The 25454-nt window shown below is 40.3% G+C and overlaps 1 protein-coding gene across 5 annotated transcripts in view; it reads right to left on the minus strand.

Annotated features, from left to right (window-relative positions):
- The window catches only part of ltbp1 (latent transforming growth factor beta binding protein 1), a 115668-nt gene that overhangs the window by 6765 nt on the left and 83449 nt on the right, over nucleotides 1–25454 (minus strand). For all 5 annotated transcript variants that reach the window (XM_058651264.1, XM_058651267.1, XM_058651265.1 and 2 more), the window contains 11 exons: nucleotides 25178–25303; nucleotides 20323–20442; nucleotides 18072–18194; nucleotides 13978–14103; nucleotides 13528–13656; nucleotides 8610–8738; nucleotides 5429–5566; nucleotides 2883–3044; nucleotides 1730–1807; nucleotides 1128–1256; nucleotides 434–574 (listed from right to left, as the gene is read on the minus strand). In XM_058651264.1, coding sequence (XP_058507247.1) covers nucleotides 434–574; nucleotides 1128–1256; nucleotides 1730–1807; nucleotides 2883–3044; nucleotides 5429–5566; nucleotides 8610–8738; nucleotides 13528–13656; nucleotides 13978–14103; nucleotides 18072–18194; nucleotides 20323–20442; nucleotides 25178–25303 — 1401 coding nt within the window. The remainder of the gene's footprint in view (nucleotides 1–433; nucleotides 575–1127; nucleotides 1257–1729; nucleotides 1808–2882; nucleotides 3045–5428; nucleotides 5567–8609; nucleotides 8739–13527; nucleotides 13657–13977; nucleotides 14104–18071; nucleotides 18195–20322; nucleotides 20443–25177; nucleotides 25304–25454) is intronic.

Raw genomic sequence — 25454 nt, forward strand, 5'->3', positions numbered from 1 at the left:
TTTTAACTGTTTAGGGTTTTTTTGTTCCGTTAACATCTTTGGGGACAACAGATGGAAACTAGCCTTTGTCTATAAGCTGGTGTTTTTAGATTCTTGAAATGTTCATTAGCATGCACTGTCGCTTCCACATGAACTATACATGAAATACATTTGAGTTAGATTATGACTTCAGTTAAGATGCAGTTTCCATCTATCTTATAATATATGATTTATGTATTGTATATACATATAGAACTGAAGGAACTGGACCTTTGACCATTTAAATATAAAGTGGCATCACTTTATCAATTATCTTTAAACTTTTATGTTTCATTTTGTCATATTATCCTATATATATTGCCTTTAAAGGGAGAGTTCAGGTTTGCGGTATATAGAAGTTTTGTTTCTGCTGTTTGGAGAAGAGGAACATTAGAACAACAGTTTGTTTTCTTACCGGCTACATCAGGAATGAAGACACAGTGGTTACTGTTGGGGTCCAACACCATGGGATATGTACAGAAACACATGTATGAGCCTTCTGTGTTCAGACACTGTCCACCGACACACACCGACTCATCCAGACACTCGTTGATGTCTGAAAACAGAGAAAACTGATTTTTCTTGAACAGCTCTCACTTATTCATCCTGTATTACAATAAACAAATGACATCCAGACACACACTAACTATTATGTTAGGTTTGTTGTAACTAAGTGAGTGTTGTGATGTGACCCACTGTGATTTTCGATTTATTTAAAAAGCTTTCAGTCACAAATCCCATTTTGGATTTATTACAACTGATTTTTTTTGTCCTCTTTTAAGTACATGGTGTGATGTTTACTGTCTTCCTGTTCAATGGCTTGTTATTGCACACATTTACTCAGCCAATCACATGGCAGCAAATGAATGGTCCAAAAAGAACATATCCAGTGACACGAGGTCTGAGAATGACCAGACTGATTTGAAACTAGAATAACTCAATGATTTCCTTTGAGCAGCACTTTGTGATGTCTGTTCTTCAAGGGTTCAAATAAGAAATGACATGGAGAATGTTTTCAGTTGCACGTTCAACTGCTGAACTTTGATTGTAGTAGTGCCGTCTATGATCTGTCGAGACACACACACACACACACAGAGCATCAGTCTGACCTCTGCACTCCAGTTTGGCGGGGTCGTAGTCCTGCCCGGTCTTGCAGTAACACTCGTAACTGCCCACAGTGTCGAGGCAGAAGCCTCCTTTACAAACCTCATGACCAAACAGAGTGCATTCATCTGCATCTGCAGACAGGAGGAGAGAAGCGTGTTAACATGTGACATGTTCACAAACACACAGTTTACTTCTGACTCAACACAGGAGACAAAGACTGGAGAAACATTTTCATGTTACAATTGTTTGTTTATTAACTGCAAGATACAAGATAGTATTGCAATAATTGTTAAAATGGAGACCATGTGTTAGATTTCCATCAGCCTGTGTCGGTGCACATTTTTGATTTGAACATAAAAAATGCTAAATGAAAACACTAGAAATATTTCCCAGACTTTGGGAGGAGGAAATGTTGAGATGAAAAATGCTCACTGAGTCACACATGCTTCAGGTGCACTGTAATGGGACAGTAAAATGGGACAGAGTGAGATGGAGAGAGAGATAAGCTGTGATATGACTCACAGTCCCAACTGTGTTCTGCATGTGTGAAAGAACAACGCTGGACAAAAGGATTCACACCTGTAGATCACGTGAGTTTAGTTACCTTTGTAGTTGCCAGCAGTGGGTTCGTCTCCACCGGGGATAAAACCTCTTCCAGATGGACACATCTGATTAAACTGGTCTGAGGGAGGATATAATAATATCATTAACTTACTAATATACTTGTACAAATCTATGTACAAAGACAGAATAAAGAAACAGAGTAAAACCCAGTAAAAGGAACGACTAATACAACTAACAATCTTCTCTAGGGGTCGTCACAGTGGATCACTCTCTCAGTGAGCTGGCAGAGATGTTACGCATGATGCCTTCCCTGACACAACCCTATCCTCTATGCAGGCTTGGGACCAGCACTAGGAGTACATTGGATGTGCCCCCCACGGATGGGGTCAGTTTTAGGGTATCCAATCCACTCTGTGTCAGATTTCACTCAAAACCACCTCCGTATGTGGTTTGAATCGGCTTTGGGATCTCCTATGTTTTACATCTATCCGGATTGCCAACAAATCAAGCTAGAAACAATCTGGATAGGCTTAAAAAAATCCAATTTGGGCTGCAGTCTAAACAAGGTCTGACACTTCTCCCCACTCTCCCGCCCTCCTTCAACAATTGTACAGTGCCTGTGTTCTTAAATTGTAACTGTGACCACAACTCTTGCACTTTATGTTTGTCTAGTTGTACTCTTGTATTTCTATGTTTGTATTGTTATTTATTTATTTATTTATTTCGGTCATGACATTTAGATCACTCATCACATAACAGTGCAGTTCACACAATATACATAACCGAAAGGGAATGCGGGAGAAGCAAAGCTTAACTAGTCCCGCCCCCATTATCATCATACATTTCGTTAGTTTTTTGTTTTTTTTTATTTTTTTTATGACATTTTGAGTTGACTTGTAGTTGTTGTCTTCCTGTTTTTATTTAACTATGATGTGTGTTGCTGCCTTTCTTGGCCAGGTCACCCTTGTGAAAGAGATCTTGATCTCAATGGGTCTTTTATCTGGTTAAAAAAAAACAAATAAAAAACTCTCAGCCCATTTCTTGGCATTTTTCAAAATCGGGCATCAGCGTTTACGTTCCAGGCTCGTGTTACCGTTGCATCCCTTCATCGTCGCATGAACATGGTTATGTGACAGCTGTGTGTAGAAAAGACAGTGAATGTTGTGGTTGTGTCTCCTCCTCCTATAACTCACCTGTGCCGTTAACAGGACAAGGATGGACCTCACAGTTATCACCCCAGCCGGCTCCCAGCGTGCAGCAGCACTCCTGCAGAGTGACGTGGCTGGTCAGCACACTGTCACAGAGGTTCTCGTCGTTCAGGTGAAAATAACATTCCTTACGCTCCACTGACGACACTGAAGCAAGAATAACACACACACACACACACACACACACACACAGCAGGGAGATTAAGTTTGAGAAAAAACATAAAGGTAAAGATTACTGTGTCCATTTTGTTTCTTTTGTTTAGGCTACTTATCCATGTGGAGGACAAGGTTAGACCATGTCAATATGGATCTGATCAGATCTGCAGTCTAAACAAGGCCAAAGTCAGAGAGGTCAATCCAGAATGTCAGACCCACAGAATATCAATATTCCTCCAGACACTGCTCTACTGTACATGTTCAATTAAACAAATCAGTTTGTGCTGCTGCACTGCATACAGTAGGATTTTCTCTTGTTTATCTTAGACAACAAAGAGGAGCAGGCAAACTTGAGTTGTAAATCAGGATAGTGTTGTGCATAATCTGAAAATAAAATTATAATTCTAACCACTGAGTTATTATTTATATATAGGTGGGATTTGTGAACCCTCTACACTCTTATAATATCTCATGTCAGTTGTCTGAATCAGTTGACGTGCACATTAAAAGTACTTTACCAGCAATGTTGTGCCACTTCACCCTAGTTATCAGAGTCTAAATACTTTATTTATCCTCATTAAATCGTTACATTTGCTCCTCAAAATCAGGAACGATATTAAGAAAAAACAATATCAAATTATGTAGGAGGCAACTCAGAGGCACTCATTTAAAACATTAAAATATCTTTCATGTAATATTATTTATATTTATTATATTTTCAGCTGCATTATATGGTTCTCCTGTGGGGATGTATTAATGAGGGGAAAGTGCTGAGCCGCTGGTGAAAGCTATCAAGCAATGCAAAACTTTATTGTAAGACATATTTCAAGTTTTAGTACTTATAAATTATGTAGACACGATACTATTGTGAAGTAAAAAAAAAAAAGTTGCATTTGGAATTTGAATATTATAGAAAAAGATGAAGTCAATGGGTCAGCATTTGTGTAGAAAGTCAAGGTTTGACTGAGAGAATCAATGGAATGTTGAGAGCTAAAGCTAAAGAGAGAAGCTGATGATCTGTTTCTTTGAAACTTGTGACATCAAATAAAACTTCACATCTGTCTTCATTGACCTTAATTTCTCAACAAAGTTTTTAAAATGGTTGAATATAAGCATTAAACGCATTTTAAAACACGGTGTCATGGAGCTTTGAGTGGTCATCAAGAGTAGAAAAGCACTATTTAAATACAGACAATTTACAAGGAGCATTAGTAAGGGGTAACAATGTGAATAAATGCTTCATTATAGTGAAGTAATGTGTATACAGCACTTCCATACATTTATGAAGTCATAGTTAAGGGGATGCATGTTTTACACTTTACAACAAGGCTTACAAGGAGCATTAATAAAGCTATAGTAAGCTTTACTAATGCTTAATTATAGTTCAGTAATGATTATTTAGTGCTCTATAAATGAGGTGTCACGTCAGGGAAACACATTTTCAATTTTATAGACATAGAAACCTCTATTAATAAAAGTTAACCTCAGAAAGACATTTACAGTTACTTAACCCTGAGAGCTCACACGGCACAGATCTGTGAGATTTTAAAACATCCTTTTATTCATCTTCTTATGTGTTCTTGTCAAAGTCATTATTCTTTTTATATACAATTTTAGTAGTGATATAAAGTAGTAAGAATTGTGCAGAAGTCTCGAAATTGACTGTTTTTTACTTAAAAACGAGCCAAGTAAACTTGCAATTGTGACGTGTTGACGTATCGGATTTTAAACCTTTTGAGTACATTTTGCTCAGGTGTGTTTATATAGTTGGTGAAAATATATGTATTTTTTAATCAGATTGTCAGGTTGATAAGACATTCTACATTACACATTCTTATAGCCTCTCTATATAATGTACATAACTTGACATAGACCCTTGAATAATATATCAATGAAAAACTTTATTAACATGAGTAACATTAATAAATGGTTCGTTAAAATGCAAAATATTTATAACAGCATATACAGTATTAATGATGCACCCTCTTTTCTGTGGATATTGCTAAGTATCAGACTCGTTTTCTCCCATTTATTTTAGGAACACATTTCTCTGTATTATTACTATTTATAATACCTCTGATTTAGCCTGACATCAAGACATTAGCCAGGATTTCCAAACTAATATTACAAACTAGCATAAAGTAAGTAGGGATAAGATAATAATGATTGTTTGGTTTATGCAAACCAGACTGAATGTAATTATGGAGTTGGTGTAATCCTTTTTACGAGTATAGAGTTACATAATGGTGAAAGGAAATCCTGTGGTTTCTATTTCTTCTTCGGCACTAACAAGAAAATAAATCACATTTGGTATCTATTGACTGTGTAAAGTGTGTGCAGCCCTGACGTCATCAGGTTCTTATAAGGTGGCTCACCTGTGGGAACAGGCTCACACTTGGCGATCATGACGTTGTAGTCCTGGCCACTGGGACACATGCAGAGGAAGGAGCCGTCCATGTTCACGCACTGAGCTTCTCCACACACACTGCTCAGCAGTTCACACTCGTTCACATCTGTGGAGGAGGAACATGACGTGTTCAATCATATTGCTCAGACAGTTTTGAGCAGCTTCAGTACATCTTGGCAGAGATTTTACACATTTCTATAGCGAAAACCAGTCTCATAAAAGATCTTTCTCTCTGTGAGGACCAAGCAACTTATCACAACAAATGGTAATACACTTACACAAAGTGGGACGGGATCAGAACCATGGACAGCACTCAAATGACCACTGACTTTGACAAAAGCCATTTTTGTGCAACAACCTAACCACAGCAGTCCTATTTTATAGGCTTGATAAAAACAATGTGAAATCTTTTACGTGTTATTTAGATCCTGTACACATAATCAACACCACTTTAACATCCGACAACGGTTGTTTTTGTTTTTCAAGTAATTGCCATGTAAAATGATAATAATGGCATTTTAATTTCCACTTTGCGTGACTTTGTCCAAATGCATTTCTATTTTTTTTGCATTACTATTGTTTCTGAGACAATAAATAAAAAACCCAGCACCAAACAAAAACTGATCCGATAGACACACACACAGACGCTGCCGCAGTCACCACACATACACATACTTGCCACTCCTACATAACCATCCCGTTTCCATCTATCAATAAATTCCAGGAACGTCTGTCTGTCTGTGTATCTGTATATATGTGTGTGTGTTATTTGCATATCTCTTGAACCGATGGACCGATTGATTTCAAACTTGACGCGTCTTGCTATGTATGCCATTATGTCAGAATCAGTATTTGCTTTCTACCATAAACAAATAAGAATGTCACTGAACTTTTGCTGAGTAATAGTAACAATGAGCACTGAAACACACCAAACCAACAATTACTAAAAAAAAACAGATTTTGCACGGGCGCTGCACTAGTAATCTTTAATTCGGTTCAAACTCATAACTTACTCTTCATCACCCTTCATCACCCTTTATCCTCAGTTTGCACCGGCAGCACTTCAAACATTGTTTACGTCAGCAGCGCGACAAAATGGCGTGACGCCTGTGTGCGATGTCACTGATTTTGTAGTTTCTGTTAATTATCTGCCAGTATTGTTTATTGGGGGGTGGGGGTTGGTTTTATTTTCATGGGGGTTGTTTGGAAGATTATTCATGGCTGTCATGATGTACATTGTGATTTTTGGATATTTTGATGGGAATGGTCAGAGGGCCTAAATAAAGAGTTGTAAGTGTGGCTAACAGAGGTAACGCCTTTATTTGCTGACAAAGTGAAAGCTTTATTTTGTGATTTGGATTTGCAGGACTTTCATCCTGGTTTGCTGATATACAGTATGTACTGTATATATTTTTGTGAATAGCATTTTGAATATTTTTTGTTTTTTTGTGTGAAGGCGCATTTAGATTTAGATCAAACATTAAACAGCTCAAACTCTCCTCCAAGGTTCTTCCTACTACTAATATCTTTTTGCTGGACATGCTGGACATGCTCACCTCCTGATACATTGGTCAACCATGACAGATCATGACTCTGCTAACCTCTGATAGCCACCAGGCTGGGGGCCTGCCCACCTTCAAGCATTGAAGTGACATTTACGTGAGTTATGGATAGGAAATAACCATTAGTCATGGAGTGTCCTGTGTGTGTGTGTGTGTGTGTGAGTGTTCTTGTATTTGTTCCATTTAATGTCAACACTGACTTTGTCAGGACTCATGGAGACCAAAACCTGGTCCTAATGATGCAGAGCCTAAATTCTGAGGAACTATTAAGGGCTAAGATTTGAATTGTGGTTAAGTTAAGGTGAGACATTAACTGTGAATGCAATGTCTCAAGAAAAACTGCTGCTAAAAATCTGTGTGTACATGTGTGAGTGCATGTTCTCATGAACCTTTCCTCATATAAGCCCTGACTTGTTTTCAGAATAGTCCTCATGGAGACCAAAGCCTGGTCCTAATAAAGCAGAATCTCATTCCTACGAAGGTAGTGTAAAATGTGAGTTATGGTTAAAAATAATAAACTTATTTCACAACTTTGGTTGTATGTGGTGTTGTGTGCATGGGGGGAGTGTCCCTTCATCAGGGAGCAGCGGGAGGAAGTCTGCTCAGACAGTCCTTCCTGTTGGAGGAAATACGACTAGATGAGAGGTGCAGCGGGGGCTCAGTTAGCCCCACAAAACCACCAGCAGCAGCCATCAGCTCAGACTCACTCCAAACCAAACCTGAGGAAAACCACAGCTTTTCAATGAGCTTCTGAGTCGTCCAAATCAGGCTGTGTCCACAATACTTGGCAATGTTGTTTTTAAAGATTATGTGAGAAGCGACTGAGGCCAGAGGTAACAGGAGGGTAATAACTGCAGTGGTTAGGGTCTTAAAGAGAAAAACAGGCCTGTGTTGGAAACATAATGCATATAATTACAGTGACACAGTCCAGACTGTTTGCAGAAATCTGTTTACAGGTTGACTCTTTAATGATTTTAAAGCTGCAGTAGGCAGGATCACAAGAATAGTTGTTGAGATCATTGAGTTTCATCCACAGGTTATTTTTCTGTGTTCCATTTACATTGGAACTCTGAAGTTGGAACTGGAACAGCATGACTGATTAAATGATTAACAGGAGTGTGTTATGTATTGTATCGCTCATCATTGTTCGCCTGTTTTACTTCCAGTTATATTGAAACTATCTACCACTCACTGGTCCCTGATCTCAGCCCACATCTTGGCATTTTACAAAATCCGCCATTAGTGGGAGCCTCATATGAGGTGGTCTAATTACCCTTTAACAATGTGGTGGACCAATTAAAATTCAGAAAATCTTCTTTGGCACAACAGAACCTTTACTCATAAATCTGATCAGAACACATGAAATGATCAAATATATCCATACATATTTCATCAACAGCCAGGAAATAACAAAAGAAAATAACTGTAAAGCATCACGTGTACAAAACAAATCACTCCTAAACCTGTTTTATTCATTTGTTTGTACTGACCTTGAATGACCCACCATTCACCAACAACTCACTCTGCATCAAACTGATACCTTCAGCAAATAATATAGTACATCAAAAACAAACCTGTAACACTTACCCACACAGCCTTTGCCATCCGGTGTCTCCTGGTAGCCCTGGTCACAGAGGCATTGGAACGAGCCCAGTCTGTTCTCACAGAAGCCATGAGGGCCACAGATTGTCTCATTGAGGTCGCACTCGTCAATGTCTGCAAAGAAAACAAATCCATCCAAAATCAGAGGGTTTTACACTGTATTTCAGTCATGTGTTCCACACAGTCATCTCTGGCACTCACAACAACCAGACACTCAATCATCTTCAGTATATCAGTCTCTTACATCTTCATTCTTCATGTTCAGCATGTTCCACACGCTTTCACCTACACTCTGATGTCACCCTGTCTCCTGAAACTCCTTTGCCATTCAGAGCCTTAGGGTATCAATATAACTGGAGGAGGTTGCTCATTGATGACATATTTGATGACATCAGGGTTCTGTCTTGGGCCCTCTCCTCTTCTCTCTATACACCAACTCTCTTGGTTCTGTTATTCTCTATCATGGTTTTTCCTATCACAGCTACGCCGATGACACCCAACTCATTCTCTCTTTTCCCAGCTCTTTCCCAGTCTGACCATCACCTGAAACTCAATCTCGACAAGACTGAGTTTCTTTGTCTCCCAGTAAAGGGCTCTCCCACCACAGATCTAACCATCACCCTCGACAACTCTGTGGTAGCTCCTTCTCATACCGCAAGGAACCTGGGTGTGACACTTGATGACCATCTCTCCCTCACTGCCAACATTGCTGCAACAGCTCGATCTTGCAGATACATGTTGCACAACATCAGAAGGATACGGCCTCTTCTAACCCAGTAGGCGGCACAGGTTCTGGTCCAGGCTCTTGTCATCTCACGCTTGGACGACTGCAATTCCCTCCTGGCTGGTCTCCCTGCGTGTGCCATACGACCTCTGCAACTCATCCAGAATGCAGCAGCTCGACTGGTCTTCAACTTACCAAAATTCTCCCACACTACACCGCTCCTCCACTCCCTTCACTGGCTTCCTGTAGCTGCTCGCATCCGCTTCAAGACTCTAGTGCTTGCGTTCCATGCTACAAACGGATCCGGTACAGCCTACATCCAGGACATGATCAAAACCTACACCCCAGCCCGCCCACTCCGCTATGCATCTGCAAACTGGCTCGCTGCCCCCTCACTGAGAGGATCGCAGAGGCATTCGCAGAACTCGAGACTGTTCACTGTCCTCGCTCCCAAATGGTGGAACGAGCTCCCCATCAACATCCAGACAGCGGAAAGCCTCCACATCTTCTGCCGCCGACTAAAAACACAATTCTTCCGACTCTACCTTGACTAAGACGACGGCGACAAAAAAACCCAAAAACAACAACTTGCTTATACATCGCACTTATGACTAGCACTTTATAGTTTGGCTTACTTAAGGCTCTTACTTACTTCTAGCTCTTATTTGTACCCAAATGTTTAAATGGATAAAAGCGTCTGCTAAATGACATGTAATGTAATGTAATATTTTCAAAATTGCATTAATCTTGTATTGTCCTGGCTCTTTATGTCCTATTTTTGTTAAATCTCTAGCCTCCAACAGCTCTTTGGCCTTCACCACCAGATGAACTTTTCCCTGTCAGATCATTTTAACATAAAAAAAATAAAAGTTCTCTTTATATGAAAACTCCCCTCTTAATTCTCAGCTTCTTTAGTTTTCAGTTAAGCCAAAGCTAACAATTTATGTGCTCACCTGGTCCAGTCATTAAGCCACGTCCTGAGTGTTCACACTGTCCAAGTACAAATGGAAGTGCACAGAGCGTCACTTACAACATCCACTAAAGTAAACTAGCTTCTTAACTTCTGGTTAGTTGTAATTCAGGGGGAAATTGGCCTTGTTAAGGTAATGTTAGTGATTAAAAATTCAGATATAGAAACAAAGATGTTAACATTGTCTTTTAGTAGTAGTTATAAGGCGTTTTTCCATTCTGCGGATCTAGCACTACTCTGCTCTCCTGGAGTCTACTCAGTTTGGTATCAGTCACGTCATTTTCCATTACTTCATCGTAACTCCTCATCATCAAAGTTCTTTTAGGGTGAACTGAATCATTTGAATCAGTTCATTAAAAAGATTTGTTCACGGAATCGTTCAGTACTCCCTGCAAGACCGGAGCACAGACTCCGTTTGACACAGTACTAGATTTAGCATCTAGATCATTTCCAAATGTTTCTACATGTTTTTATTGCCCAATCATGGAAGATGTTATATTTTACAGTGGTGCAGATCCAGACCCTGATGCACCACCATCAGTATCCAGACTCCCAATGATCTTCTATACGTTGTGTGCGTATGTTCTAGATTCTGTCTCCTCTTCACTCACTCCTTTGTTTACAGCAACCAAAACTTTCCTCAACTTTGTACTTCAATAAATATTGTCATACTCTGCTGACTGAACTCATCTCACTGAAGCAGTTTCATAAAAGTGCACACTCACACAAACCACCGCTCAGTCTGAGTCCTGTGAATAAATCATGAGGCAGAGAGCAACAAATATCCCTCCTTGTCTAGACAGCCAGCTCAAAGGCTTCCATCTGTTTCTTTCCTTCTCTCTATTTTTTTTTTTGTTCTGGGGCAGGAGGGGGCATTAAAAACATCTTTGCCACAGAAGCCAAAACTCCAGCCAGCTTTCAAAAACAGGATCAGCATGTGAAAGAAAGAAAACACGTTTTTTCTGATACCTCTGACTGGCTGTGACAAAGTCGTTGAGAGGGTAGAAATAGAGATGATGATAAAGCAAAAGATTATGGACATAAAGTGATGTATCTACAGTAGTTTCTGTATTCAATAGTTACATTTTGAAAATGAAATCATATTTAGGCCTGAACAAAGATGTGCTATAATCTTAGAGTTTGGTTCCATGAGGCTGTGGTTTATGATGGTCCTTGTTAGAGCCCAGTCCATAACTCCTGTTTTTGTCTTCAAGGCTCATGTCATATTCTTTAACTATGTCATGTTTATTATGTGTATGGTACTAATATAAAGCGATTGTGGATTGTAACATAAACTGCCTTGAGATAATGTATCTAAAAATAAAAATGAATTGAATTCTGTCCAAACCTCTCCAGGCTCTCTTCCACCTGTCCCCTAGTCTCACTACAGATTACAACATCATCTGCTAACAACATAGTCCATGGTGACTCCGGTCTGACCTCATATGTCAACCTGTTCATCGCCAGTGCCAACAAGGAGGTGCTCAGAACTGATCCCTGATGTAATCCCACCTCCACTCCAACTGCACACCTCACCACTGTCTCACTGTCCTCAAACATGTCCTGCATCACCCTCACATATTTCTCTGCCACTCCGAACTTCCTCTTGCAATAACACAATTCCTTTCTTGGCACCCGATCATACGCTTTCATCCAGATCCACAAAGACACCGTGCAACTCCTTCTGGCCTTCTCTACACTTCTCCATCAGCACTCTCAAAGCAAAAATCACATCTGCGGTACCCTTTCTTGGCAGCAACCCATGCTCCTGCTCGCAGATCTTCACTTCTTTCAAAATATCTTTTATGTAATGATTAAGAAAGTGGCGTCAGCATTGACCAATGCTTGTTCGTGTAGCTGAGTGTATGTTTTCGTGAACCTTATTAAAACCTGTGTAATTCATTTTATGAACATTTTTGTCAAAGGTTCCTGGAGGTTCTAATTATTGATGGAGACATACAGTCGAGTGATGAAACTTGGGAAGCTGCTTAGCTGGTAAGACATGTGTGATGCTCTCTGTTCTCTGACTGGGGAATGTATTGGAAATGTGAATTATCCTGCAGTAGACTGAGTGGACGTGTGATTGTGACGATTGTTGACATGTTTGTGGGTGTTGTCAGGCGTTTCACTGAGGAAAGAAAATCTGTCAAAGAGTTTCCCTCAATTGCAGGTCATGCTCTTACTTTTATAGAAATAATAATACTAAAACCAACCCTGACCTCCGTGTAAGGTGTATTCTTGAACCTGCAACCACTTTAAAGCTGCTGCATTAGCTACTGAAAAATAAACTGTATTTATGGCCTGCATATGTATGCCTTGCATTTTTCTAACAAAAATATAATTACAGTTCATGCAGGAAGTAAATCAGAACTCAGACTTAACGTAAATGTAAAGGTCAGATTCTGCTAAATGATAAATGTGTGTCCTCCTAGTCCATCCACAATATAACCTGTATAGATACTGTTCTTGTGTCGTTTTTCAAATATATATTCAGTTTACACTAAATTTACGTGGACAGTTTTCAACCCAGGGCTACATGAGATAAGTTTTTACACTTAAGGGAGGTGAAAAAGTTGGTGTGTCGATAAAAAGTAACTGCAAACATATGCAGTGGAAACAAATACAGTGAATAAAGGATACATTTTAGAAACCACGTGACTAAAATGTCACTCTACCATATCCACATTTCAGGAAACCACAATTTTCCTGAACGTAGTGCAAGGAGCAAATGACTACAATATTAGCAACGGCACCATATATCATCAGCTAGTGGTCTTTATTTACATCATCAAGGTGCACCTTCATCTGTATGTGGCGCCACCTGCTGCTCATCTTAGTGAACTTGGTAAATCTGTTATGCATTACACTATAAACTGAGCTGAAACAATTGTTGGTTTTGATATCTTCATGAATTTCTTAAAATATAAGCTACTGTAAAATAACGTCTTATCCAGGGGGGAAAAAAGATCAGACTTAGGGACATATGACATTGAGTGGTCATCAGGACTAAACAGGCGTTATATACGTAAATACAGAGCATTTACTATTAATATGGTCAGATTTAAATGAAAATGAAATGGATATTTTTCTCTATGTAATGATTGTTAAAAAATGGAACACAAACCTACTCTGTGTGTATGTCTGTGTGTGTGTGTGTGTGTGTGTGTGTGTGTGTGTGTGTGTGAGTGTGTTGTGTTGTTGCTTCCTACCATCACAGGAGGGTGTGACCAGGCTGATAGTGAAGCCACTATCACACACACACAGGAAGGATCCTTCTGTGTTGAGACATTCGCCATTGGGGGAACAGAGCTCTGGCTCGTCCATACACTCATTAACATCTGGAACGACACAGACAGAGATATGCTGAGGTGTGTGTGCGTGCTTGTTTCCTCTTTAGGACAGAAACACAGACTTTTTAAGGACCAGCAGTCCTTGTAGAGACCAAAGCCTGGTCCTAGTGAAGTAATACCTAACTTAGGGCTAAGATTTAAATTTAAAGTTTTGGTTTAGCAATAACTGGTTCTGGGTAAGGTTAGGAATAAAGCTTAGTTTAGGCTGTCCAAACGAATGGAAGTCAATGCAGAGGCCTAAGACTAGCTGCGCAAACCTTTGTGTGTGTGTGTGTGTGCGTGCGTGCGTGTGTGTGCGCGCGCACTCACCTCTGCAGGTGGTGCTGTTGACCTGCTGGTATCCCTGTGGGCAGGTACACGTGTAGGAGCCCAGGCTGTTCACACACTCTCCTACATCGTGACAGGGCGTCGCTTCCTCCACACACTCATCCACATCTGAAACATACACGCATCAGTCAGTGTCTTAACATTTTCCACATGTCAAAAATTACAAACTAGTAAACACCAGATAGTAACAGTGCAGGGAGAGGCAAGAAAACTAAAGCAAACATTCATAACAGTACAGTACATGACAATGAGTAAAAAAAACATGGACAAGAATAGCAGTAAAAAAATGAAAATTATTTTTTTAAACATCTCTTGTAACATTAAACAGTTTTTTGTCAAATGGAAAAAGTCGTTTCATAATTTTCTTCCCCCAGAATTTGATTTAAAATTGACCTCTGCAAGTGAGGAACTTTGGCAGATGGAGCTCAGCTGAATTGCAAGTTGAGTGAGAATGGAACTGTGAGTTAGTTTTGAAATATGAAATATAGACGAGGTTATTGGGAATGACTCTGATCGGGTCACCAAACAAAACTGTTGTGAAGTACAAATATTTTATGAGTAGTTGGAAAAGTATATAAGTTGGAAATGACTTTTGCCACTGAAAACTGAAGTTTCTGTCATGTTTTAAACCATTCACTCTCCCATGCCAAAAAGTGTTTTTAGCTCACAGGAACACAGCAGCTATCAGGATTTTAAAAACCTAAAAAATAACAATAAAAAGAATATATTTTAATTTCATGCAAAGATAGAAGTGGAGTCACATCCACATCCACAGTCACAGTCACAGTCAAAGTCACAGTCACAGCCACAGCCACAGCCACAGTCACAGCCACAGCCACAGCCTCAGCCACAGCCACAGCCACAGTCACAGCCACAGCCACAGCCACAGTCTCAGCCACAGCCACAGTCACAGCCACATCCACAGCCACAGTCACAGCCACATCCTCATCCACATCCACATCCACATCCACATCCACATCCACATCCACATCCACAGCCACAGTCACATCCTCATCCACATCCACAGCCACAGTCACATCCTCAGTCACAGTCACAGCCACAGCCACAGCCACAGAGTCACAGCCACAGTCACAGTCACAGCCACAGTCTCAGCCACAGCCACAGCCACAGTCACAGCCACATCCACATCCACAGCCACAGTCACAGCCACAGCCACAGCCACAGTCACATCCTCAGCCACAGCCACAGTCACATCCTCATCCACATCCACATCCACATCCACATCCACAGCCACAGTCACAGTCACAGTCACATCCTCAGCCACAGCCACAGTCACACCCTCATCCACATCCACATCCACAGCCACAGTCACAGCCACAGTCACAGCCTCAGCCACAGTCACAGCCACAGTCACATCCTCATCCACATCCACATTCACATCCACAGCCACAGCCACAGTCACAGCCACATCCACATCCACATCCACAGCCACAGCCACAGTCACATCCTCAGCCACAGCCACAGTCACATCCTCATCCACAGCCAGTCACAGTCACAGCCACAGCCACAGTCACAGTCACAGCCTCAGCCACAGCCACAGCCACAGTCACATCCTCATCCACAGCCAGTCACAGTCACAGCCACAGCCACAGTCACAGCCTCAGCCTCAGCCACAGCCACAGCCACAGCCTCAGCCACAGTCACATCCTCAGCCACATCCACAGTCACATCCTCATCCACAGTCACATCCTCATCCACATCCACAGCCACAGTCACATCCTCAGCCACATTCACAGCCACAGACAGTCACAGTCACAGTCACAGTCACATCCGCATCCGCATCCACAGCCACAGCCACATCCACATCCACATCCACATCCACATCCACAGCCACAGCCACATCCACATCCACATCCACAGTCACAGCCACATTCACAGCCACAGACAGTCACAGTCACATCCACATCCACAGACAGCCACATCCACAGTCACAGTCACAGCCACAGCCACAGCCACAGCCACATCCACAGCCACATCCACAGACAGCCACAGTCACATCCACAGCCACAGCCACAGCCACAGTCACAGTCAACATCCTGCAGGACATTTCTAAAATGTTTTTTTGTTTCCTAAATTAAACAAACATCTGGCATGTATCTGATGACTTTGTGTGAAATCAGATGTTAATTGAAACTGCTTTAGATTTTCAGCAACTTTTAAACAAGTCTAAGAATTCAGGGGATTATTATATTAATATAATGTATCTAATGCAAGGTTTAGTGCAGTTACTGTAACATATTTTTAAATGTGATGGTGCATTAACACATGGGACTTATCTATTCTGTATTATAATGCCAGGATGAGCATTTTAAGTGCTTGTCATCTATTATGCGAGAGATATGATTTCTGAAATCACATCTCCACTAGAGCGAGGAGGAACATCTAGTTCTTTTAACCATCAACAATGGCTGGGTGACCATATATCCCAACTACAATTGTATCCTCAAATTCTGAAGCAATGTTGAAAGTTGGAATATTTCATCTTGACAGTTTGACAAATCTGTCACGTCACATCCATCATGCCACCCAACATGAGTGAAGCGCTTGTATATTTACATTTTGTGGTGTTTCATAAAATGTGGTGTATTTGGGCACATTTACTGAAAGCTAAAAGAGAATGTGTTAATTATATTGAAAACCAACAAAAAGCATACATTTTACGTCATTTTAATAAAAAATTGTAATGCTACAAAAACATGCTCTTTACATTGTTCAGGGCTTGGACACAAAGGCTGAAGGGAAGGGTGAGGTGTATTGGTTGTAATATGTCAAAGTGAAGTTTGCTATTGCCAACCCTAACCCTAACCCTCCAGATTTAGTAATTACTTATCCACGACCTTAGGAATTACTAGCTAGTTTGCAGCTATTGCAGAATGTAAACAGGCATAATCTCTCAGAACTGTTTTGTAGATGACAGGTTCCTCTTCATATAGAGTCAACATCCTCTCCTAATAACCTTAGTAATAGCGTAAGTGTTTACTCAATCAAGTCGGAGTCAATCCTAAATTAAAATAGTTTGCACAGACCTGGGCATTTTACGGCCCGTGGTCCACATACGACCCTTTGGGCATCCCTGTCCGGCCTGCGGTATGTCAGTCATAAACACAGATTGCGCATGCAATACAACTGTGTTGCTTTTATTTTGAAAAGCCTGACGTATGGACACACGTATCTGCGTCTGTCTTCACAGCGACAGGTGACGCTAGCCAGTTACCCCTGGCCCCCTAAAAATTTCGAATGACGTGTTTTTAACAAGACATGGACTGCTAAATATTTCTTTACAGGCGTCAAAGGTAAAGCCGTGTGCTTAGTCTGTGGTACACAAGTCACTGTGTTTAAGGATTACAATCTGAATCGCTACTACCTGACCAAACACCAAGACCAAGAAATACAAGAACTTATCTGATGAAAAAGCCTATATCGAAGACAGCGTTGAGAACGATGTCTGTGATAAGTTTCTTCTATAAGTTAAGTTTAGGAGTTCTCATTATCTCCCTACATGTTTATTATCTTATTATCTAACCAGCGAAGCGCCGTCACTCGTACGTAAACTCATCCGGTGTGATTGCAGCATTAGTGTGTGTGTGTGTGTGTGTGCATAAGTGTGCAGGTGCGTTCTGTGCTACACCACAGTAGTATAGTATAATAGTATTCATTATATAGTGTAGTAATATGATATTTTCAAAAGAGTTGGTTAGTAATTGTGTTTATTGTGTGTTTGTATGCTGCCCAATTTACACCAAAAAAATACAATTTACTGCTCTTTTAGATAAAAGAGATAAAATTTGGCCTGGCCCTCAACAATATTTTTTGTTTCTCATGTGGCCCCATGGGGAAAATAATGGCCCACCCCTGGTCTAGCATGTCCTAGCTAGCTTTGACAGGGGAATATCTGATTTACTTCCACAATTGAATGAAGCCTGAAACTGATCTGACGATATCTGAATCCATGTGTATTTTTTTTCCTGCTTCTTCAATGAAAATGGTTTCAATAGTTTTTACTAAACCCAACAGACAGCCACAGTAAACAGTTCTTATATTGAGCGATATCATACCATCACACTGGTCTCCAGCTGCTGATACTCTGAAGCCCGGCCCACACTCACAGATGAAGGAGCCTTCAGTGTTCAGGCAGTGACCTCTGGTGCACACACGCTGATCCTGACACTCATCGATATCTATAACAACACACAGTTAAATAATATAACACATCATATTAGACAAAAGCATTAAACTGTAGACAAATCAGTGTTGAACGCTTGAGGCCTGAGGTTCGAGTGGAAACTCACAAACTCGCAACCATGACATATACATTCCATATAGAACTTACAGGACTTAGAGCTTTTAAAACACGAGGTTGCTACATCGTGAACATAAACATGAGTATTTAAATGTGCTTGTCTTATAAAAACTAGTGCTGTAAAACGATTAAAATATTTATATGAGGGGTATGATTGTGTGTTGTAGGCGTTGGTGGCAGATTTTCAACGATTAATATATGCATGTCCAGGATATAAAATCTAAAAATTAAATATTACAACTAAAAGTAGCCTCTGACTAAAATGGACTATGCAACGATAAAACTGTATTTACTGCAACTGCACTGCAAACTGTTTCAAAACAGTAAAGAAACCCTAACCCTAACACAACAAAAACAGATGATGGAAATATGACTGCACTAGTGTAAGGACAAGAAATGATAACAGAATAAGTAATAGTTTTGTGGGAAAAAAGCCTGTATCGGTATCGGATGATATCAGAATAGGAAATTAAGTGTTGGGCAATATCGGCAATATCGAATATCGGTAAGAAAAAGCCAATATCGGCCATCCCGAGTGAAACCTTTTCTTTGTAGGTAAAGAAAAGAGATTTGTCAGGTAGTTGTTTTCAAGTGATTCATCAAATTACAGATTGGACCTTTTATTATTGCATTTTAAGAAATGATCCCAACTTTTCTGGAAATGGGGTTTATAAGAAAAAGAGCTGAAAAGCCGACTGTCCTGGCAAAACTCTTAAAGATTTAAACATAAACCTCCATTACACGAGCGAGAAAAGAGGCCTCAGCACCATGGTCAATAATAAACTAACAAGGTACAAATACCAGCGTTTTAGAATGAACTCATGACAGGAGCTCTGGGCAACAAGACGTCCATTCATAGCACACCAAGATTGACCCGTGGGAACCCCATACACACACACACACAGGTTTAAGTACCCACTTCCATTCATTTGGACAGACTAGGTACTGCCTCATTAGGACCAGGTTTTAGTCTCCTCCTTTAGTCTCTCCTAGACTACTGGTCCTGCCAAGGTCAGTGTTTCTGCTAGAAAATGTCCTTAAGAGGTGAGAAATACAAGAACACACACACACACACAGACGCACGCACACGCGTCTCTAAGAGATGACACATTTCCCTGAGTTTGGCAGTGTCACAAACATCTGTGTGCCGGGTTATTAACTTTTATAAAGGACTCTCTTGCACGGCCTAATTATTTCCTCTGACTGCCATCAGCGTCCACTGCCACCCCACTGTGGCTTGGCTCGTCTTGGCTGCTGTGGGAGCAGTCAAAACCTCACAGCTACAGCTGTGTCACATGGGATGAAAGGAGCAGTAAACTAGTGAAAAGAGAGAGAGATGGGAACACCTTTGGGTTTCTGTTAGAAATAACAGCACTTCCAGGAAAAAGTCGGCCCACACTGTGTGTTCTTTGGAACGCTTCACTGGATTTTACTGCTTTATTGGCAATTTTTTTTATTCTGTCCATGTTTTCTGACCTAATTTCTGTATGTGTTGATGGCAAAACATTGCACACCATAGTTTGGATGTGATCTAACTATTCAAAGAACTGTATCACCTTCAAGTACGAGTAACTAACATTGGAGACTACCCGAGGAATTTCTTTTTAGCTGAGAAACAGACTGGCTCTGACTTGCAAGTACAAGTACTTTAGTTAACAGTACTATCTCTATCTTTTTCTTATTTGGCCAATATGCAAGCTCATGTATGCAGTAAGGTTTATCTTGGTCTTGGTCATGTGTTGTGTGTTGATTTTCTAAATTATGTCCAGACAGTTTAGTTTACTTTAAGGATGACACTGGTGTTCACAGGTCTGAACACGTCTGTAAATGTGAAATTCCCCTTTGTTTTTCAACATACAGTATTTTTATTTTAACCATGTCATTTTGTTATTTAGTGTGGATTGATGGGTAAAGAAAAAAAATCAATCAATTCTACTCGGTTTAATAAATCCGATAAAGCCACGGCACACATGTACTCTGTTGTGCACACACAGTGTTAGACCCACCTACACACTGGCCTCCATGTGCGAGGAAGCCATGAGGACAGGAGCCACAGTTGAAACTCCCTGGCACGTTGATGCAGATGCCAGACGGGCACACAGTTCTGTTCACACATTCATCAACATCTGAAAGACATTTATAAAAAGGCTGTTAAAAACAATACTATCATACATTGAATTCATAAGACCCTCTCACACATAGTAGATTCCTTAACCTAGCACTGTTGTCTGGGACACTAATTGACTGAATGTGAGAGTGAATGGTTATATTTGCCCTGCGATGGACTGGCGACCTGTCCAGGGTGATCCCCTCCTTACACCCTGTCAGCTGGGTATGGACCCAGCAGCCCTGCGACCCTTGTGTAGAGGATAGGGATGTCCTGATCCTATATTGATATTGGATATCAGTGCGATATCAGCCAAAAAACGAGTTTTGGATTATATCGGACTGCCTATAAAATCTGCGATACAACATTCAACCGCCTCCGTTTGTTAGTTGTACCCCAAAAACCAGCCATGCCAAGAGCTTTGTGTGTTTTAAATGTGTCCTGAAGCTCCACACACGGAGCTAAGTACATCTGCAGGGCCGGTCCTCGGGCTTTGTGTTTACCTGCGGGACGAGTCACTCACCCTGTGTGGGTTGGGCTAATTCAAAATAGTGAAAACAAGGGGCGTGTTCTCTGAAGACACGCTGTTACCTGTGAAACACGGGTGCTCTAAAAACACCCCCATTAGCACTTGGTACTTTCCTCCTGATGAAATTAACCATAGACTGTATGAAATTAACATGGCAAAAAATCCTATATTCTTATGTTGAAGGTTAAAATTGATGTAACCATTGGTTAATAATAATATATGGGTCAGTTTTTCTCAAACCTACTGTTGCTGACTATTGTTCTCTGATGAAGTAACATCACTTAATCAAGCCTATTCTAACATTCCACACTACAAAAAAGTAATTAAAGTATGTATGATTCGTGCTGATATCGCATCTGATCGATATCGGTATCGGCCAATACTCAAGGCTGCAATATCGGTATCGTATCGGAGTGAAAAAGTTGTATCGGGACATCCCTAGTAGACAATGATTGACATTGTTTGGTCCAGTTCTTCCTTGTTTCCTGTTTTATTTTGTAGTTTGTAGGTAAATAATATGTTGTACTTCCTGTCTTGTCTTCCCTCTTGATTTCCTGCCCTGCCATAATGTTTTTCACCTGTGTCTTATTACTTTTACCTCTGCCTCCCTAGCGTATTTAGTCTCTGGCTGTTTCTCAATATACAAGTATGCAAATACTATGTACTTGCATAGTTGGGAAATACGACTCAAGTACATACTCGACATGTACGGTAATTGCAAGTGGAACAGTGTTCTTATTATTGAATGTGGGGTGACGCCAAGCCTCATTACTGCCACCTACAGATTGTTGATAAATAAACAAGAAAATACCTTTAATAAATGCATAAAATATATATGTGGGGATTTCTTCATTCTCTCTCTGTACATTGTAATGTATACTAATAAAAAAATTGGTTTGTATGCAACACACATGCCGTGTGTGCACGTGTTACAGTGCCATGTACAGGCCTGAAATATGTAAGTATTACAGCATATCAAGTCGCTTTGGGGGGTTTCATGCGGAACCCCACGGCATCGTTTTCCTTCCATGTGTCCATCCGTCCATCTTTGTCGCTGCTGGAGCTGACAGAATCAAATCAAACTGTGAAAAAGTGTCTGTTTGTCTCAAGAAAGTGTCACAAAGCAAATTACTGATATGTCACAAGCAGTGGTGTAGTCTACGTGATACGCAGGTATACGACATATACCCATTACAAAAGGGCCAGGATTTCCGTATAACCACTTAAAAATGGGTATTTTTTGAAAGAAATGTAAGGTTAATTTATTTTTATCTTTTAGGGGAAATGGAAAGGAAGCAAGTGACACGTTTTGAGTGTTTTCAACGGCCTGTTCCTGAATCTACAGACACTTAACAGCAAAATGTGTCTGCAGGTTAGTGGCAGCTTACCCACTACAGTAGACCACACTACACCATGGGATGATGAGAAGTGTAGATATAGGCAGATGGACTTGCTTGAGTTTTATGGATGATATTTTCACCTCTCATTCAAAAAGGCTTGTTCAGTTCTGACTGACTGACTGTCTGTCTGACTGAGGAACTCGAGGAATTGAACCTGCGTTGGCTAATTCCCTGACTTTTTAACTACAGTGGCTGTGGCTTAGGAAGTAGAGCACGTTGTTTTCTAAGCAGAAGGTCAGCAATTCAATAGCCCCTATAGTCTGCAGTGCACGCTGAACTGTGCTTTACAAAACACTGAACCCCAATCTCTCCTGAAGTGTAAAGCACTTTGTGAGCCTAGAAAAGCTCCATTTTACATGCAAATCAACGAGCTCCAAAGCAACGAGGAAATGAGGACAGCAACACAACTATAACATGTGTTCAGTAATTTATGACCTGTGAAGGATGTTGTAAAAATTTTAAATAGCCCTTCACAGGAAAAATGTTCTACTCCTCTTGACACATAATACGTTGCAGTATGTCTAGGCTTTATTTGGGGGTACGTTCACATGACTCAAAAGAGTCTGTACATGACTTTGCCCCAGTGTAATGACTCTTCTTTTAAAATTGAAAATTCCTCCTCTCCTTTTTATTATTAATGTTATTAATAGGTGCAATGGCTGTATATTTGTGTGCATATAAAAAGTCATAATCTGATCCCTCATCGTCGACAGTTGAGCGGTGGAGAGTTTTATTGCAGTAGTGGGGAAATAACCATCAGGCCTGTTTGCCCTTGCAGCCTTAATTCACTATCATTTCAGTGGGTGGGGGAAAAAAACTGTGCTGAAATGTCAGGAAACCACGTAATGACAGAGTGCCTTATATTTATATCCCAATAACGGGGAAGGAGCAGGGAGGAGAGCGGTGCAGACGCTGGTAACAGTGTGGTTGCTGGTGTCGTCCAAAATTCCAGACTTCTAATTCCATTAGTGCACACTTAGTTTGCCGGGTTCAGGTTTGTTTAAGTATTTGACCGAGTGCTGACCAGCATCAGAGGCTGTGGCTGATGTGCCGAGCATACATATTGTCCCAAATGCACCATTTATTCTGCACTGGGCACTAGTGTGCTAGTATGTGTTTATGATCTCATTAATCTGTCTAAACGGTTAAAGGTCCAGTGTGTAATGACTTGTTAAATACTTGTTTTTGATAAGATTTAAATCACCTAATTGTATAGATTGCTGTTGCCTTTCATTTTCTATCAGAAGCCAGGTTTGGTCTATCGAGGCGGCCATTTTGGACCACCATGTTTTTAAACTGAACATCTCATGGTTTTTGTTGCTAACTGAAGGCTACATAGGTTCACATTCCCAAAGATTGAAACCTCTGTTGTGTTCATTATGACATAAATGCAATATCTCTTTATACTGTAAATCAAAAGTCAATACTGTGATATATGTAATAGTCAGTATGTTTTTATGTAGTACTCGTACTATATCAGGACATTAAATATCATACTGTGCATCACGTTAATATCTTTACCTGACTGTTTTTCATTGAAAGTGATTAGTGATTATTTCTGTGTTCAGCCTTCGTTCCCTGACTGTCTCCTGTGTCCTGGTGAGAAGTACCTGCATGTCACTCGCTTCACCTTCACCACCGTCTGACCTGAACGTGTGAAGGACCTTCTCATCCCAACAATGTCAAACGGGTGAAGATATTCAGTATCATGTCTACAGATAATTAACTAACTGCCAGTAGACTCTAAGTTCTTTCTAACCCGATACAAAAGTGAGTGTTGACTATCAATACTGTTTTTATTGTTTCTGTCACTAAGAGCCTGATTTACAATTAAGATTTGTAGGTGATAATCTGTGTCAGGACCATTAACATGCAGATTACACACTGTCTAGGGACCCCAAGGGTTCTATAAAGAGGTCCCAGAGGGTTCCCAGAGAAAAATAAAATACATTTCATAAAAATGAAATACAAGAAAAGTAATATACTTATGAGCTTCACATGCACATGTCAGTTGACCATTAGACAGCACTGTGCAGCATGTGAGGTGTGTTTCCACCACAACATCTAGTACCAGGAACTAGGGACTGAACACTGAACTATTAGGAATCAGGGACTAAATGGGAGGGATTTGAAATAGAAACTTTGGGTTATCTTGGGCAACGATTCCCCTGAAATGATCCCCTCACTCATGGTCAAAGGAGGAATCCTAATTTTGTCCCTGAGCCACCTGCACTGGTGATGTTTCTGAATTCAGAGTGAAGGTAGTTGTCATCATGTTGTTTGTTTCAGCTTGAGCACTGTTGTGAGTTGAGAGACAACAAACCCTGTCTTGTTTAATTATAATTGAAGGGAAGGTCTAGTGAATTAATGTGCGTTTAAGGTTTTCAATTAGAGCTGAAACGATTAATTGATTATTAATCGATTACTACTATTACAACTACGATTACAACTATTTTGATAATCGATTCATCGGTTTGAATATTTTCTTAATTTCTTTGCTGTAGGTAACAAAGAAATTATTAAAAGTGAATGATTTTGGTTTGTGGACAAAACAAGACATTTGAGAACATCATCATTTCCAGGTTTGACAAACACTGATCAACATTTTTCATGGTTTCCTGATGTTTTATGGACCAAACGATTAATCAAGAAAATAATCGACAGATTAATCGATTATGAAAATAATCGTTAGTTGCAGCTCTATTTTCAATGCAACATTATTGAGAGACTTGACATAAACTGACTCCTTATAACAGTTCTTGTTGCAGTTGCTATGTGTGTGTGTGTGTGTGTGCGTGTGAAAATGAAATATCATGAGGTTTTACCAACACAACTGGTTCCCTCTTCGTCAACAAGAAATCCCCTCGGACACACGCACAGGAAACTGCCCTCTGTGTTCCTGCAGTGACCACCAACACACAGAGACGGGCTGTCCGAACACTCGTCAACATCTGCACACACAAAACAGGGCACACAACATTATTTAAATAAATAAATAAGATGAGATAAGATCCTAGACAGTTAGATAATGAGCTCCAAGATGGCAGAGTGTTCATTTAATATCCCAATAAAAGTTATCAATAAAAATTTTACAGATTCTCC

Source organism: Solea solea, chromosome 15, assembly GCF_958295425.1.
Source record: "Solea solea chromosome 15, fSolSol10.1, whole genome shotgun sequence".
Classification (NCBI taxonomy): domain Eukaryota; kingdom Metazoa; phylum Chordata; class Actinopteri; order Pleuronectiformes; family Soleidae; genus Solea; species Solea solea.